The sequence below is a fragment of the Phalaenopsis equestris genome, unplaced genomic scaffold (genome assembly GCF_001263595.1).
Source record: "Phalaenopsis equestris unplaced genomic scaffold, ASM126359v1 Scaffold000301, whole genome shotgun sequence".
In the NCBI taxonomy this organism is placed as follows: domain Eukaryota; kingdom Viridiplantae; phylum Streptophyta; class Magnoliopsida; order Asparagales; family Orchidaceae; genus Phalaenopsis; species Phalaenopsis equestris.
Genome location: NW_018164743.1, coordinates 2181600 through 2201309, shown reverse-complemented (window position 1 = coordinate 2201309; position 19710 = coordinate 2181600). Strand labels below are relative to the sequence as shown.

At 33.9% G+C, this 19710-nt stretch overlaps 1 protein-coding gene across 5 annotated transcripts in view; it reads left to right on the top strand.

The window, feature by feature from the left end:
* Positions 1 to 17035, top strand: part of LOC110025538 — a 21524-nt gene extending 4489 nt beyond the window's left edge. Inside the window, exons 5-9 of one of the 5 annotated variants that reach the window (XR_002294128.1) lie at positions 1899 to 1981; positions 7102 to 7207; positions 7284 to 7355; positions 7483 to 7582; positions 16485 to 17035. Coding sequence is in view for 3 of the 5 variants with exons in the window: in XM_020726084.1 (XP_020581743.1) it covers positions 1899 to 1981; positions 7102 to 7207; positions 7284 to 7355; positions 16485 to 16532 (309 nt within the window). In the remaining 2 variants the exon portion in view is untranslated. Of the gene's footprint in view, positions 1 to 1898; positions 1982 to 7101; positions 7208 to 7283; positions 8036 to 16484 lie in introns of those variants that run through there. The other 4 variants (XR_002294127.1, XM_020726084.1, XM_020726085.1 and 1 more) reach the window with 4 other exon arrangements.
* Positions 17036 to 19710: the final 2675 nt, after the last annotated feature.

The following is a 19710-nucleotide window of genomic DNA, read 5'->3' as shown; positions in this document are numbered from 1 at the left end:
TATATATGCTATATATGTGCACAACTGTGGCAGCTTCGGCGTAAGTCCCCTCTGCCCTGGGTTTGAATCTCAGCTGGGTTGAATTAGCACATATGGGGGATCAGTATATAGGGGACAGATTGGTCCGCCCTAAATTTGCTAGCATGCACTAGTTTGAGAAATCAAGGTCTACAAAGAATTCGAAGCGCCTCAACTTTTGAAGTCATTGATAAAGGAAAGAAGATTCCTTGTGTGTAATTGTCCCACTATTTCCTCTTGTTTAAGAAACATGCCAGCGCCTTTTCTACATCGTAGGCTACTTGTGTTCATTTGATGGTTGTTGCCCCTCACTTGGTGATGCCCACTTACAACAACTTTAGTAGCCAACTTAATAAGTAATGGTTGTAGCTGCATGATTTGCTTTTGCACATAACACCCCATTGAAGTAATAGCTTAAAAGGGTTTTTGGACGGGCACTTTGACGGCTTTTTTCTTATGTTAGTTTGTTGTGCTTTACTGTCGAAAAGACTTTCTTTCCCCAATCAAGGAAGACAATAAGATCGTCTCCCTCATTATTGGGCAATCATGGTTGTGTATCATACTCCTGAATACCTTCCATAACCTGTAAGGTGATGGCAGTTTGTTGCCATTTTTGATGTTTGATACGAAGAGTCCCTCCCCATTATTTATGTCAGCACCACAATAACCCACTGTATGCTAACTCCATCCATGGCATCTATGTTGACTGCTGACTGTAACAACTGACTTGATTTCTGCGGAGTTTTTCTTCCCTTGCCTATATACATATACTGGGAAGGGAACCTAGATGAAAAAGAGAAGAGCAGGCGTCAATTCATTTGGCCATTTAGTTAGGTTGACCTGTTATGGTTAAGTTTGAGTTAATTATTGTCATTTATTTATTGTTCCAAATTGCACATCAATCCTTATATGTGGGCTGAACAAATTCTACGGTTGATGTTGTTGCACATCCATTTTGCACTTTTTAATGGCAATAACACATCATATAGCAAAGGTTTCATGGAGTTATAACAAATAGCGCGACACAGTATTTAAAAATATAAATGATCTATTAATAATTGAACGATATGAGAGATTCTGATAGAAGTTGCTAATATAAGATTTGTTTGAACATACATAAAAGTTAATGAAATGCAATTACATTAGAAAAATAAAGCTATTATGATAATGAAAACAACTAAATTTGTGACTTGGAACTATCATGGTTTGGACAATGTATAATGTGTCAAAATGTTAAATATTGAATGTAGAGATGTAGCTTACAATTGGATGATAATTTTACAAATTAAATAACATAACAATAATCAAGCAAAAATCAATGATTTATTAACACAATATTGCTAATAATCAACTAAATTAGAGCAAACAATCATTGATTTATTTTGTTTGTTATCTTTATTTGGTTGTTGACTATGCGATTTTCTCCCAAGTTCTTTTTATACTGATTTTTTTGGTAGTCTGCATGCATCAAATTTGTTATCTTATGTAATTTTGTAAGTCACATTTATTCACTCTCTCTCTGTACCTCAATTTCTATTTAGACTACCAACAAGCAAACAAATGAGTCCTTTTACATTAGTCTAAACATGTGATCGTTTGTTTGGCTGGTTTGGAACTACATTGTCGACCATTTCTGGTCCAAATAGTAATTAATACACTGATAGTAAATTTGTATTTTAATTTGTCTTTGCAAAGTCCTATGTATTCATATAGTGATAAGAATTGTAATTTTGATGTAATTTTTGTTCTTTTTGCAATTTACATTATTTTTTGCTGCGTCCACCTTTTATGAAAAAATAGATGCATGATTTTGATATTTTTGCTTTTGGAGCCCAATTAACAGTTTTGCATCATATTATATATTTATCTTTTTTATGTAGGCAGTTGATGCAGATTCCATTTCAGAATTGAGGAGTGAGCTTGGCCACCAACTTGCTAACAAGAGCCGCAATCTAAATCTCAGGTCAATTTTCAGCATTTTATTGAGCTATTTATGCTATTTTAAATAGAGAATGTTATAATAGGTAGACTATCTAGTTCAAATTGCTATTTAGTGAAGCAGGAATCTCAATAATTTTTAGGAAGATTTACATGCATACCACTTAATTGAGAAAAGCTGTATTCACTTTTTAAAAATTAAAAATGGTAATAGTTTTGATGTGATATGAAAGATTTGGGTTGTAGAAATGTGAAAAAGTAAAATTTTGGTTTTAGAAATGTAAATACATAGGAATTGGGTGGTATGTATGTAAATGCCTCTAATTTTTAACTCAAAGTGTTACACCCTTGGTCCGGAAGGTTGTACATCTTGACAAAACAGGACATGATGAAATGATGTTAACCTGTTTTGTATTTTCAAAAGAAATGTTTTTATAGAAACAATAATGAAAATAAACAAGAAAAGTCAATTCATTTTATTTTATAAATGAAACTTCAACAAGTGATACAACTGAAGGAAACAAGAAAATAATTGGAACAAAATTGAAACTGAAGTAACTATCTAGCCCAAAAAAAATACCAAAACCACTGTGAAAATGAAAGTACCCATTAGAAATCTAAGATTGGTAAGTTTGCTCTGGTAGAGACGGTCCTGTAAATGTTTGAATAGAACTTGCTATATAAAAATATCAAATGGCAAACTTGCAAATCTTTCTTAGTAAATAAATACTATTTATTAAAGCATAAACGACAAATAACACGGAGCATGCATTATAATCAACAAAGAAGGATAATTTACCATGTGCATATAAAATACTATTGTAAATATTGTCATATATATGCTCCATTTGTTTATGGACAGTTTGGTTGAGTAAATTAGCGGTGTACTATATTTTTTTTGTAGGGATTTGAGAAAATTATGTGTTTGATATGAATAATTATAAATACAATGTAAAGTTTTAATGAATTTGAAATTTACACCGTAGTTCATTTTGACTGAAGTGAGAATTCGACTGATTTGGCTGAATTTAAAATATACTATTTATGTAAAGCTATAGGCAAGTCGCCATCACCCGCCGCTGTTGGCCACTGGTCGCAGCCGCCCCCGTCGACCGCTGGCCTCCTGCCTCCCAAAGTTCGCCTCCGCTTGTTTCTACTTGCCGCCGCCGCCAGCCATTGTTGCCTGATGCATGTAACTGTGACTGCCCGACTGCTAGTCTGTTGCCATCGCCCACTCTCCGAACATTGTGGTTCACCACATGCCATTTGCTGCCATCACCGGCCGCTCGACGTTCGTAGCCACTAGTTGTCAGCAGTCACCGCCGCCAGCCGTTGCTGCCTAATGCCCGTCGCCGCCGCTGCCCGACCGCCAGCACTTCACCATCGCCTGCTCTCCGCCTACTACAGTTCGCTACTTGCCGCCTGCACCACTATCGCTTTTTGCCGTCGTCGGCCTCCCGTCACTGCCTCCCTTGTCCGCCACTGCCAACAACTCAGCTGTTGGCCATCCGCCGTTGTCGCCCTTCCTTCTCTCCCGCCGCCGCTAAACAAAAAAAAAAAAAAAAAAATTGAAGTAGATTGTTTTCAATCTATTTCAAACCAAATAAAAAAAAAAATATAAAATTCTACATTTATTTCATAGTGAATCAAACAACTCTAAAGTATTTCAAATACACTTTAATCATAATAATCTACTAATCTTTTATATTGCATTTCATTTTCAGTAGACCAAATGACCCTTTAATGAAATATACATTCAGTTCAAATTCAATCATTTCTTACGAGTGTATAACTTAACAATTATTTATTATCTAATTTATATTTATATATCTGGTTTTAAAAGACACCCTGAAAACAAGAAAGTCAATACCAACTCAGTGAACCCTACAATTTGTTGTTCACTCGTCATTCTGGAGGTCTATTGGGCTCGGCTAGCCATTATCCAAAAAGGTTCCATCGACCTATATACCACCACGCATAAATATACAAAATTTTTTATATTTATAATATATAAGTAATATGCTACGTCAGATAGGCATTTGATATGATAAAAACTTAAATGCAATTTATAAAGTATAGTGCACGGATTGAAAACATTAAAATTGCATTATTTTATCAATTATACAGAGTTTTGCAGAAATAAAATAAGACAACTAATTATTTTATTATGAGCAACAAATAAATTATATAACAATTTTAAAAAAAATACGAAGTAAAATTGACAGAACGACAATTTTACAATGTATCTAGAGATTTAGTACAAATAACAAAGATTAATGCTCATAACTATGAATGATACATTTAGGGTCTGTTTGGTGCAGCTGCAGTTGCGCTGCCCCAGAAAGCAGTTGCGGGGAAACAGCTGTGGGGGAACTGGTCGTCTGTTTGGTTCAGCTGCGTGAAAACAACTGCGGAACAGTTTTTTCTATAAAAATGACCATTTTGCCCAATTCAATAAAACTATGTAAAACATAATATAAAATAATATGTTTAGTAAACAAATTTAAATAATAAATTTACATTAATTAATAATTAAATAGTAATTATTTATATCTTTATCACATAATTAAAAAACATAAAAAAATATTTATAAATAAATTAATTAATCATTAAATATTAATATATAAATCCATCTAATTATAATTAAATTAAAAATATATGAATTATTACTTATTAATAACTTAACAAAATTAACAAAATTAAAATCGTTATCCCTCTATCCCGATTTTGCTCAGAATCATGGCCTTCGGCAGCGATGAAGCAGAAGGTGGAAGAAGCAGCAGTTGTCTTTGGCTCTTCGGTTGAAGGTGGAAGGAGTCGGCGGCTTTTGCTCTTCGGTCGAAGGTGGAAGGAGTAGCGCGACACGACACTGTGCTTCGCGAGAGACCAGGAGAAGAGGACGGGCGGGGAAGCGAGACGAGGTTCTAGGGCAAAGATCGGCTTCGCGAGGCGGGGCAGAAGAGGAAATATCGCCCTTAACGCGGGCCGCGGGGTCGATCCCGCTGCAGGCTTTTCGCCAAATTCGCGGCCCGCGACTAGCGGGACGCTGAAACAAACGAAAAAATTGCTCGCGAATTCGCGGCACGGTGCAGCGCCGCAGGGATACCGCCAAACCAAACAGGCCCTTATCCCATAATAAATAATTGTTACTTATCTTGAGACGGGCAATACAACTCCAATTTTTTTAATAGCAATTCAACCAACATTGAATAGTAGGTCCTACACATATCACACTCTCCAAAAGATAATAAATAAGCATTTATATTTATTAACTTAATTTTTTATTGAGTTAGGGGCAATCTAAATGATAATTATTTTTTTTTATTCATCATCTATGTAATGAACATAAATATATAAATTTAATTCAAATCAATTGGAGCTTATTATTTAAACTAGATTATTCTGACCTAAAGAAATAATTAATCACGGCCCTCATTTGATAAAAAAGAAAAAAAAATTATATATATAGACCCACACACACACACACACATACATATATTATTATTTTTAATAATAATAATAATATTATTACCTTATAATTAGATATAATTATTTATTCATTCACATATATAAATGAAATTAAAATGAAAAAAAGAAATATAAATGAAAGAAGAGAAGGGGCTCACGACGCTAGCTCGTTCGAGTAAGAAGGGGGGGCAAATGAGGCCTATGGAGGAGAAAGGGGGTTCAATCCTCTGCGTTTGGCTAGGTCGAGGAAAGTTGACGGAGATGGAGAAGGAATGAGGTAGAGAGAAGAGGGAGAGAGAGACGATGTGGCACTTTATCATTCACCCCGCTTAAATAAAGAAAAAAGGCGATGGAAACATAGGAGAATGTCGGTTGGTTCTACTAAGGAATCCAAATAGGGAATGCAGCAAGCATGTGGGGGAATTGGAAAGAGTTGCAATTCGGGAAGTTTGTTGCAGGTAGAGATCGCAGGATTCCTGCAATTTGAAAAAGGCAACATGCAATTTAGGGAGGGAAGAAAATAAAAGTTTGATTCATGTCTCGGTAGAGAAAAAAGAAAAAAATTTTGGATCCTACACAAACTTTCCATTCTGTGTTATATTTCACCTCTAGATGTTTCTAATAACAAACCCAAAATTCTTGTGAGTTACAAAGAGAAACCCGTTATTTTAATTTGTCCGTTTAAATCCTAATGAGATCAGGAAGAATTCTTCACCTTATGTCAGAAAATTGATGTGATGAACATTATGAAATCAAGGAGAATAACACACAGATCTACTTGGAAAACCTTGGACGTAAAAAACCACAAGCAGAGGAGAATAGTTCTCTACACCGAGAAAGAGATATGTTCTTGTGCGGGGAAAAAAAAAAATAGTGAAGGTCGTATCGACCTAATCTCTTTCTACAACCATAGATCCTCAAAAAAATTTTCCCATAATTTTTATTTTACAACACTTTTGTTTTAAAATTTGGGTCACAAAGTCTAACACCTTGCTAAAATTCAAAGTCCACCAATAATCTGTTAGGGAACAATTTTTGTATCTCACAGTTGTGAAATGCTTTTAATGTTTTTGCATCATTATCCAGGATTTCTGGAATCTAAATGATACATCTAATAAAAAATTGATGAAATTTAAACAGTTTGTACTTGTTTCAGCCATTTGCTATGGTGTAAGAAGTGGGTAAAGTTGACTGAATACTCCATGCTTTAAATGTTTATTTATGTATATGGAGAATAGCCATAAAGTCTCATCTGCTTCAATAATTTTTACCATCAGCTGCAATGAACGTTTGGTTGTATCGGAATCCATTCAAGTACTGCTCTGTGCGATTTTGTGAGCATTACATCCTGAAATGCATGTAGAAGTGATGTGCTTTCTCTTTGTTTTTTTTTTTTTGGTGAGAAATTTAAATAGGTATCAGACAGCTCTTATGCATTTACATATCTAACACCTAAAGTTTGATATTTATATTTATAATACCTTGATGTTATAAACCTTTTCATAAAAAAGATGCATTTGACTTTTAAGAACTAAGTAAAAGTGGTGTTTTTGATATAATGTTAAGGATTTGAATGTTATGCATCTAAATATTAAAGTTTGGGTGCTGGTTATGTAAATACATAAGAAATTTGTGGTATGTAAATGCCCCCTTTTTTTAATTTCATATTTCTTCCAGGAGCATTGGAGCTGTCGTTTATAAAGTCCCTGAGCTGAAAAATGACCAGCTGCTGAAAATAAGCCTCCGAAGTATAGAAATGGAGGACACAACAGCCATATCCAAGGTTGCCTTCCGCCCCTTGCTGTCAAATATTTGTAGAAAAATGCTCTTATCTTCTTGTTTGCTTTTATTTTCTACAGGTTTATGGAGGCGGCGGACATTGTAACGCAAGCTCTTTCATTTTGAGTGCTGATGAGTTTTTTAAGTGGAAGGTATAAGCTTCCTTGTTTAGGGCTCTAAGCTAAATCAATTGTTCCTTGATGATTCAACCTATTTTTTTCATCAGGGAAAATCATTTTAGTCCTAGAGTCTATATAAAAATTTCAAATTTATCTCCAGATTCTTTAAATTGAGGTTGAAACAGTCTCTTGTAAAGAGTATATGGGGACTAAATTGCCATTATTATATACTCTGGAACTAAGATTACCCTCTGCAAAAGGTAAGGTAAGTATTTTAACACGTTACTCATTAAAAAATATTCAGTAAAGTATCCATGTTTCTCCTGGTTTTCTCACCAAACTGTTCTTGCTGATACTTTATGCTTTACATTCTTTGTTTAACTTGTTTTCAATCATCTCCGGTTCTTTTGAATGACTCTACTCTTACTATATTCTATTTACTATGAAATGTATGATAAAGTGAAGCAACTGCTGAGTTAAAAAGTTTTTATTCAGAAATAGAGCTGTTAGACTGGAGAAAATATTAGGTCTGTACAACGCATGTACAGACAGCCAATCACATGCATGCACACCAGTATGTACGTTCTCTCTCTCTACATCTCTGATGTGATTGGCTGTCTATAGGCACGTTTTACAACTAATATTTTCTCGTTAGATTCAGGATCAATTTTGATTGTCTTAGCCTTTTTTTTATCTTACGCACAAAAGTTAGAGAATGGGAACTCATGATTTTTTATGTTTGTTATAGAAAAATCATAGAGCTTTGTCTAATTAAATATGTTAAAAAGTGCCATCCTCATGTAATTGAAACAAAACCATTGATATATGTTGCCTTTTCATATTTTTTGAGACAAAGCAGAATGATTCTATTGTGTTCAGCTTGTTATTTATTTATTTTCATTTGTTTGAAATTGGCTCATATTTTGCTTGAAATTGAACGATTCAAATAGGAACATGATGTTCATTAAAATTTTAAACACATGCTAATTTGAATAAATGAAAATTAGAATATGTAAAATACAAACACAGAACAAGTTCGTTCAAACTCATCTTATTTATACCCTTAAGTTGCAACATAGGTGAAGTTTTGGTATGGTCTTTGATGTTAAGCTTTGTGACATGGATATTAAAATGGTAGAAGCATTGTTGCAATGTACGTTTGTGAGGTAAATCATATTGACAACATTTCAAATTAAAATATTTTCTCTAAATGAATTAAATGAGGTTTTTTCTTATATAATTTTTTGAAGGGCATTTCAATTATTATATAGAATATTTCTTGTAGTTGCTATTAGTTGTACTGTTATAAATCCTCACCGAAGGCTATTACTTAATAATGTAGTTATTGTTACTTGGGGATGTAAGCCCTGATTTTAGTAAACATAACATTAAAGTCTTAATCAAAGTTATAGTACTAGTCCTGAACTTTTATGTTAAAATGCACCTAGTGCTTCTTTATTCAACGTTCAATTGATCTATTCTTCAAGTTGAGTCAATCCCCTTGTGAACACCTGAAAATCATCATTGAGATTCTTAAAATGTAAGCATCAACTTTAATCAAAAAATTTTCTTAGAGAGGAATTCTCCTTAAAATGTTATAAATCTTTTGAGCTTTCTCGTAGGAGGAATTAAACCTCATAATAAATAAATCCCACTTCTTTAGGGTAGGTAGAAAAAAAAAAGTTATGGGAAATATTTTAAATTTTAATCATCTATATTTCTCCTTTGAACGCGTTAATTGTTTTGATCTTTTGAGATTAGAGATCATTTCCTAAAAAATTCTTAAAGTAGAAAATTTCTGCATAGTGATTAACGTTAGAAATTTTCTGACAGTGATATCCCGCATTTATTTGGGGAAACCTTTCAAATTTATTTTTTGATATTTGATTTAGCTAGATTTAGTGAATGGCAGCCCAAACATCGAGCTAGAGGAGGTGTAAGTCTCAAAAAAGGAAAAAAAAAACTTATAAAATTAAATATAATTTATAAATATGATATAAACCATTGACAAGTTGATGTAGCATATTATTAGAAATACATAAATCATAAATTTTAATCTCAGTTATTGATAGAAAATAGAAGTTTGAAATGTGCTTCTAGTAAACATTCACTCAAAATTTAAATATCTTACGAGTTTAAAGAACCTTAGTTAACTAATCATTGCTTTCATCATCTTCAAAAGAATCATCATATTTATTATTAGCTACGTTTGTAAACATTAAATTATTATTTATTCACTACAAATTTTTTCTTGCTATCAATTAATTTAAAATCCAATATAACTTAAAATAAAAAAAAAATTAATAATATAATAAATTATCTTTTGACTTTTTTGAAACATTGAATCAGATGTAATATAATATAATATAAATTTCTTCTTAATTTGATCAAAAGTCGTTGCCCAAAATGCCTCAAGGCTTACATCTCAGATGAAAAACGTGAAAGCCTCACCGCTGAATGAAAGGTTTATATCTCAAGGCTATTTGGCGTGTCTTAGTTTAAGAGGTGTCTCAAGACATAAACCTCAAACATCTTTTTAAACAATAATTTTCTGTAATATAGATTTTTGAGAAATGCGAGTGTGAGCCGGAGATTTAGGTCCTTATAATATAGACTTTCTAATAGAATTTGGGTTTGTATGATTGTCTTACTCGATGTCATGTCTTAATGACGTAGGCTTCTTTTAGTGAAGTTTTTTTTTTACTTGATTTTTGTTTAGGGATTTGTTCTTAGCATTTTTAAATCCTGCTGCAAGGATTTAACATCTAATATGGTTGGTGCTAGTTCATGGCTGCCCTAAGCGTTTTGGAGAATTTGTTTATATGAATTCTTATTCACGGGCCTTTGTAACACATACATCTATGACAAGTCAGTGCATAGGGTGTGGCACCAGTGAGGGTATGATAGGTCGTACGTGTGGCAATACATCACACAGGAAAACTTATCATGGGGGTGAATGACTAGATGTAACAATTATATTTTAAAATCAATGAGATTTCCCCATGACCCCAACAATGATCAGTGTCAGAGTAGATGTGGTGGAAGGGGTATTTTTGAGCCAATTTTTTGATTTCATGGAGATAGACCCAGTAGAGCAAGTGGTGATTGAGGATTGTAGTGAGACTTCTAGGGATCAATCAACTCTACTATTAAAAGAGAACCTTAGAGCGTGGCTTAGAGCGTGGATAGATAGATTCAAGCTCTTGGGCATCACTGCGCATGCCAACCCTTTGTGCCTTCCATAGAAGTAGCACCTAATTTGGAATTGAAAGCCCAACCCAAGCACTTGATGTATGTTTTCTTAGGAGAGTTGTCTACATTGTCAGTGATCATTTCAATAGAGTTGAGTGAGTCATAAGAGGAAAAACTGATGAGACTTATGAGGACATTCAATAGAATCTTTGGGTGGACCATAAAGGACATAAAGGTATTAGCTCTTCTATATTCATGTATAGGATTTTGATGGAGGAGAACCACAAACCCAAAGCTGACTCGCAAAGGGACTTAAACCTTGTAATGAAGGAGGTGGTTAAGAAGGAGATAGTGAAGTGGTTGGATGCAAGCATCATCTATCCCATCTCAGATAGTGTCTGAGTAAGTCAGATCCATTGTTTTCCCAAGAAGGTAAGAGCGACTGTGGTAGAAAATGAGAAAAATGAGATGATTCCCACGACAAGTGTCACTAGGTGGTCGATTTGCATTGATTTTAGAAAGTTGAACATTGTCACTATGAAAGATCACTTTCCCTTGCCCTTTCTTGACTAGATGTTGGATAGACTAGTAGACCACATTTTCTTCTAATTTTTAGATGGATACTCAAAGTACCAGCAGATTCACATAGCCCTTGAGGACCAAGTTAACGAGCCCCTATGGGACCTTGACCTTTAAGAGGATGCCTTTTGAACTATATAATATGTCATCAACCTTTCAGGCTGCATGATTTTCCATTTTTATTTAACTGAGAAAGCGATAGAGATTTTTATGGATGATTTTTTTGTGTTTGGTCCCTCTTTTGATCGTGCTGGAGAATCTTGTCAAAGTATTATGGAGGTGTAAGGAGACACACTTGGTTTTGAACTGAGAAAAATGCAAATTCATGGCTACTAAAGTATTGAGTTGGGATGCAAGATTTTTGCGGTGGGAGGGAGGTAGATCCTTTGAAGATTCAAGTATAAAGAAGCTTTTGTCACCCACATATGGGAAATGAATTATGAGTTTTTTAGGACATGGAAGATTTGGCGGACATTACATTAAGACTTTTTCAAGATTTCCAATCCTTTGTGCCACCTGTTAAAGAATGATGTCCCTTTTCACTTTGATGAATACTGTCTCACAGCCTTTGAGATCCTTAAAATTAACTTAGTCACAACATCTATCATAATTACACCGGATTGAGAGTGTCTTTTTTACCTATTGTGTGTTATATTGACAGTGTTTAGGCAAAGGAGAGACAATATTTTTCGAGCTATATATTATGCCGGTAAGGTTTTAAATGAGGCTCAAATGAACTACAACACCACTAAAAATGAGCTATTGGCCATAATATGTCTTTGATAAATTTAGATCCTACATAATCGATGCCAAAATCATCGTTTTCACTATTCATGCTGCGATCACATATATTGTAACTAGGAAAAATGACAAACCATACTTGATCTGATGGTTCCTGTTGTTATTAGAATTTGATATTGAGATTGTGGATAGAAAGGACACTGATAACCAAGTAGTGCATCACTTGTCTAGGCTCGAGCAGGAGAGTTTTGATGAGTTTCTCATCGAAATAAATGAAACTTTTTTGAACGAGAAACTCCTTGTCATCTCTGAAGAGAACATTTCGTGGGATGTCGACAAAGTGAACTTCATTGTTAGTGACATCATACTCTATGATCTGACATACCACTATAAAAGGAAATTCATTTCTGACGCCAGATTCTTCTATTGGATGAACCCTACTTGTTTTGGAAGTGTAAAGATCATATTATTAGGAGATGCGTCCTTTTTGAATAGGTCAATGATATAATTAGGATGTGTCATGATTCAGAATTTAAGTGCATTCTAGGGGATTTAGAATGAATACTAAATTTTAAGTACATATTCTATTGATCTACACTGTTTAAGGATGTAAATGAATATATAAAAAAATGTTATAAATGTCTAAAAGTAACTATTATTTCTAAAAGAGATAAAATGCCCTTAAACGTTATGTTAAAAGTGGAGATCTTTGATGTTTTGGGAATAGACTTTATGAGACTGTTTGTATCATCACAAGAAAACTTGTATATCCTAGTAGCAGATGACTATGTATCCAAGTGGATTAAAGTAGTCCTTAATTGTGATGCTCGGTGTTCAAAAGTTCTTGAAACCATTATTTTCAGTAGATTTGGGATGTATAGGGTAATCAGTAATGAAAAGATAGAGACATTAGTTGTCAAATTTGAGATTAAATATAAGATTTCAATTACATACCATCCCCAGACTAGTGGCTTAGCTGAGGTGTCAAATGGAGAAACTAAGAAAATTTTAGAGAAGCTAGTTAATCCTAGTAGAAAAGATTGGTCACTAAGATTGCATTATGCATTGTGGGGCTATAGGACTCCCTATAAGACACTTATAAAAAGTCCCATAAAGGCTGATTTTTTAGGCTGATTTTTTAAGAAAGCTTGTCATTTACCTATAGAGCTGGAGCATAAAGTGTTTTGGGCAGTGAAATAATGCAATTATAATATGAAGGATTCAAAAGTAAGACGGTTATTGAAGTTGAAAGAATTAGAGGAAATTAGAGAGAGGAATCTTATGGAAGTGCCAAAATCTATAAGGTAAAGATGGAAAAAATGACATAATCAGAAGCTTGTTAGGAATGATTTTAAGCATTGACAAGATGTGTTACATTTTAATTTTCAATGGAAATTATTTCTTGGAAAACTGAAATCCAGATGGTCTGGCCTATTTACTGTAGTTAAGGTCTACCCATTTGGAGCTGTAAACATTCAAGATAAAAAAAATCATCAAAATTTTCAAGGTAAATGATCAGATATTGAAGTTGTATTTAAGTGGGGATATGGTAGGTCATAATGAGGTCTTATTATTAGATCTGACTGAACCAAACACACCCGGGTGTTTTCCTCGTCACATAGCGCTTCCACACCTGCCTTGGAGCTCACTCGTGTCCCATATATAGGATGCGCCCTCGAGCCTGTCCCGCACTCACTTGCTCTGTGAGACCGAGCAGATGGCATACCCACGCTCATTCTAAAGCCCACCCGCGATGCATAAAGTATGCTCTAGAGTCTTCGAACCAGGTGTACTTGTGCGTGGTCCTTGCCCTCTAGCGCACCTGTGTTAGATCCCGGGCACACCGGTGCCCACTTTTTTAAAACCGTAATTTTTGGAGACTATGGAAATTTACGATCCTTATGTTTTTCCTACCTGTACCACCTGCACTAGCTGACGTCGGGCAAGAGAAGGAAGATGAAGAAGAAGAGAAAGAGGAAGAAGATGGAAAATAAGAAGAAGGTTCAATGAGCTTCCATGACGATCAGAGGTAAGGCATTGTGTTTACTCACATTTTTTTATTTTTTTTCCATTTCGTGGTCTTGTGCCTCAGAGTACCCAGAACCAAAGGAAGGAAAGAAGCAACTTTTGATAACAAGAAGTTCATTAGCATTAATGCGAAAGATCGCTATAATAACCTTTTGATGTCAAAAACGCTGATCTTCGAATGGGAGTTCTTGGAACCCAGAGTCGGGTGGAGGGGAAAATTCTGCAATTGGGAGCAATTCTGCAACACCGCTTCCCCCGCCATAGTCCCCGTCGTACTTGAGTTCTTCGTTAATGCAAAGGAACCCTTAGACAATATTGTATTCATGGGTCGCTTTTGACTTGGAGAATTAACTCCCTTCTTCAACTGACCAACATCCCTGATTGCGAGTATTTCAATTACTTGGCTTCTGATTATAAGGAAATTATTAATTTTCTCACCTACTACATTGCCCAGTGTCGTGTGTAGGATGAGAAAGTTATTAATTACTCTAAATATACTACGAGTAAGAAGTCCAAGGCCTGACACTATTAAGAAGTCCAAGGCCTGACACTATTTCATACATGCCCGTATGATGCCCACCACCAATCTGACGGAGGTGACGAAGGATCGTGTCGTTTTAAACTATTGCATTCAAACGGGCGAGTTGATTGGTGTAAGGTTGGTCCCGATGATCTACCTAAGCCACATTGTTATTGGCGGGACCACCATGTGGCTGTGCCACCGGAGCCTGGTCATTACACTATATGCCAAAGCTTGTGTGGTTGGGGAAAAGTGGGAGGAGCAGTCAGACTCCACTAAGCCGATCACCAAGTTCATTATCTTCTCATACGGGTGGACGACCACGCACGAGAGAGGAGAGTTCTTCATGACCATTGCCGTCCTGACCGAGGCCTTCGACATTGATCACCACAATCTCCGACCATCTCAAGTATATGTTTATGGATGTTGGGATTATGTAGTGGGAGTTAATAGGATCTCCATTAGCGATAACATTTCTTTGAGGTGCAACTCCATCAAAAGGATGCGTTCATGCACTAGTACTTTGTTGTTGAGTAGGACCTGCCAACGGGAGGGGCTGAACACCGATCTTAAACCAATCACTTTTCCAACACCACGCTCGTTTGAGATTTTCGACGATGCAAGTGAGCCCATGGATTATGATCAAGATAATGATGACAGGGTGGGCAACTAGTCTTGCTCTTCTTTCTATTTTGTTGTGTGACTTTGTCGTCATTGCTAGGTCATATTTTTTGCTATGTATATACTTTGGTTGTGATGTGGACTGTGTTTGTTGGACATACACTGCGATGGTACCTTGCATGTTGAATCACATGCACGATGATTGTTTTGTAGTTTAGTTATGATTATGGGTATTTCAGCCCTACACTCTCTGGATGCTTGTATATATGGCGGTGTTTTGCGCATTGTTGATCCCTCTCTTGTTACTACATACATGTGCTGTGTTACTTAACAGTTTTTATTATTTACCGTCCTTACTCTTGCAATTTTCTTGTTGTGAGCTTAGGATTGAAAACAAGTTTGGCGAAGAGACTCCACCTATATGGATGTCCGAAAGTAATTCTATTTCTATGCTCGAACTCTATTTTATAGGAGTCACTTATAATGGAACCCTTATGATTTGAAAATGAGATGTAATGAATTTATAACAAATGTAAAGTTCCCTCCAAGATTTGAGCTTTTAGTTATTTAAATAATAATCTAATACCCTACTTTATTCACTTTCACATCTAATATGGAATTATCGAAATATTTGAAAATGTGTGCTTATAAAAATATGTAATTAATCAAGAAATTTTAGGCTTTAATCATTAACTCAAATAATACGACTAAAAATTAATTTTGGAATGGTCTATAAGATCTTTTGAACTCATATTAAAAGGTAATTAAGGAATATGAACTATGGAAAACTAGATATCCAAAAATCTTAAAATTCATGCTTAACTAGATACAATAATTCTCAACGCTAAAAAAAAAAAAAATGAAAAAAAATGAAAGAGGAGATAAATGCTTTTAAAAAAGAATTTGATCTTGAAAGAGAAAAAAAAATAATTGAAAAAGATGTGTGAGAAGAAGTTTGAGGTTAAGCATGAAAAATAAAATAAATGATGTCCTCTCTTTTTCTTAATTAATATGTCTTAAGCACTCTCTTAATAAAATTTTGGGATCATATATGCATGGAAGAAATTGATGGCTAGTTGGTTATTTGATTAATAACTAAGTAGTTTAAGAGCTCATTTGATTAATGAAAAGTTTTTAGTCACACTAGATTGAGTGAGTTGAGAATGGCTTATGCTGAGGAAAAAGGTGAATAAAGGAAATTTGAGGTTATTAGAGATCAACAGAAATTCAAATTAAGGATAGAATTTATAAATTTTTATTGACTATTACATAACTTTATTAAAAAGCAAGAAATTTTTCATGCGAGCAAGTTTCATTGTTATGAGTCTAAGTGATGGGATTTTTTGATGGTAAGTAATATGTAAGTTTGAGGGATTTGATGTGGATTAAATGTGTGAAATTTTTTCTTATGAAAATTCATGTTCTATTGCATAATTATGTTAACGTTAAACTTGTAAAAGGTATTTTGTTGTATTTTGCAGGGTATACATAATATTAAGCCATTTGAGGAAATAAAAGAGGCAAATTGAGGGCCCAGAAAGGTGGTGAAGGGCTTTTTGGTTCGATGTGCCCATGCCTAAAACCGACGCACCCACACCCTTTCTAGAAAAGGCAGCATACTCGTGCCGCTCCAAAGGTGTGCCCATGCTTGGGCTAGCACACCCCACGCATAGGGCTGGCGCACCGACACCGCTGATTCACTAGAGACAGACACACATATGCCGAGCACGGGCGTGGGTGCACCCTGTTGCAGAATTCAATATAGAATTTGATTTCTTGCTTATTTGAATGCCTTAACTAGAAAAAGGATTGCTGGAAGTAGAGGAGGCACTTAGTCAGAGATTTTCCTTCTTTTCTTCTAAAGAGCCTTGTGAGTCCCTTAGGGTTTCTTCTTGAGGTTTTCCTTCAGAGAAGCTTCTAGGGCATTTTTTAATTAAAGAGTTTTGGAGAGATTGAGGGTGTGAGTTTTGTGTGATTGTGCGAGAGGAGATCAACATAGTATACTTATTGTAGGAGAGGATTGTGGTATGAAAATAAGTGAAGATTACTCAGGTTTGAATATTATAACTTGTTTTGACATTATTTGTTCTTGATTCAATAAACATGTGTATGTGTTATTGTCTCATGTATTGAAGCTAAATTTATTTCATGCTCCAATGATTAGGGTTAATGATGTATCGTTGTTTTCTCTACAAATTTGTTGGTAAGATGTTTTCTCATGTTTGAATGACTCATGTTAATGTGTTAATCTTTAGGATGTCATTTACTTTTGATATGATCAATTAAAATGTTAAGATCTTTTGTGATATAAAAACTCTAATCGTTGCCTAAAAGAATAAATGAGTTAGCAAATAATCCCTTAATTGAGTAGATATATTACCATTAAAAGGTTGCAATCTAGATATGAGACTAGATGATTTATGGGAAACACTGCATGATTGAGACCTTAACCGTAATAAAGCTTCCAACGCTTCTTATAACCTAGGCATAAATTAAGGAGGGCTTGTCCCTGACTGTAGGGAAACTTTGAGGATTCTCAAAATCCAGAGTCACAGGAGTATGATATCATCAATACGTTCAAGCTTTGCTTAGGGTTTAGTAAACTAGAGCTTCACTTATTAGAATGCCTACTCGTTTCCTGTAGGATTGATATGCAAACTCTTTTTTGTATATTATTTGATCGAAGTGTAAACGTGTGTTGTTGACCAGCTTGCTTTGCAGTAATTTCGGTCATCAGCATATTGTGCATTTTCATGCACTAGGGGTTTTACTCTGTCCGAGTGAAAATTCATTTTCCTTCATTACATTTAGGTTTCATGAGTCAATACGTTAGTGATGAGGCTTCAACTACTCTTAGTTTGACCTGTGGTTATAATTGGGGAAATGAGCATTGTTTGCTGGTTTATTCAGTCTAGCAATGTAAATTATCCTATTACAATAAGATCTCTTAGGATTATTCCAAGCATTGTTATGGGCTAACCTCCATCACTTATCATGACGATGATTAGTTCATTGAAGGTTAGGTTACGACGCAGGGGGTGGGTGGTGGTGGGGTGAAGTTTATGAAATTAAAAGTGCATAAAACACAAAATATGTAAGAGAATTTTTAACGTGGTTCAACTAAACCCTAAAAAAACCAGCCAACTACACGTCCAGCCAAACTCATGGGCTAGGATCATACCATCAAATCAATAAATCTCCTTTACACCGAGTGCGGGTGAAGAAATCCTTATAAATCACCATCACAAATTAAAAATATAAAATCTTTCATAATCCAATTTTAAAAAAACTAAAACGGCCTTCATATTTTGCTAACAATTAATGAAAATACTATAGCAAATAAAAAAATTAAAGTAAAATTTCAATCGATTTATATGACCCGTCGGTTATCGCACAAACATTTTGGTGTTTGTGAATGAATTTACACATGTTTCTCAAGCTCAGAAGATGTATAAATCCTCTTTAGAAAATTTTATATTTATAGATAAATCAATTTTATCTTATAATTGGTAATTGTAATAATTTTATTATTCATAGCACATCAAATTTATTAGATCAAGTATAATGGTAAAAAATTATAATAGGAAGTTAATATAATTTAATTAAGACCATTTTACACATTAAATTGGAAATAAATTAAGAAAGCAATATATATATTTTTTATAATATCATTTAAAGTTTCCTAATGAAAGCAAGGAAAATATATTTAGCATTAATTTGTTTTCGAGAGCCGAATTTGGAAACATGAAAATTATAGTAATATAAATAAATAAATAAATTATATTTAAGCAATTGAAATATGAAAATCATTGTAATATAAAACGATATGTTATGTTTTAAGATGTTATATTTTGATTGAATTAAATTTAATCCCCCAAAAAAGAAAGAAAAAAAAAGTATAGAATTTCGGACATAGAGTAAATTTTATAAATGAATTGTATCCTATAGTTTTTATGAAATTGAATATGAGAATTAAAAAAAATCAAATTATAAAATAATTATTTTGAAAAATAAAAACAATGTAGTATATTATCAAACATAATTTAAAATATTTAAATGATTTCAAAATAATTTATTATATTTTAATAAATTTGTTTAGTTAAAAATAAATTATGGTTCTAATTTGATTTTATCAATAGAATCTATGAAATTATAACTTTGGAATCATTGAGCTAGACATAATTATCTCAAGCTCGAAGCTTTCTTCAATAAACTTACTGGCTAATCTTAATTATCTCAAACTCCAAGATTTCTTGTAGATTTATCATATGATCGTGAAATTTTTTCATAGGTAAATATTAGGTTTGTCAATCAAAGAGTTTGTTATCATCAAAATTATATAGTCAAAACTATGGGTGTAAACGAACCAAACATGAGCGAGTTCAAGCTCAGCTCGTGCAGCTTGTTTATATTTCGAGCTCAAAAAATGTGTTCATGTTTGACTCGTTTGCTTAAAGAGCTGAATATGAGCCGTTCACGAACAAAGAGTTGTTTTGACAACTCTAATCACGTAGCCATAAGATGTTAATGATTGTGACAAGATTTAAAAACTATTATTTATATTAAAACATCATTTGAATCTAATTTATTAAATTTTATTCTATTTTCTTAATTAATAATTTTAATTGATTATAATTTTTTGTAACTTTGTAGTCAATTAAATTTTTTTAAAATACTACTCATCAATATATATATATATATATATAT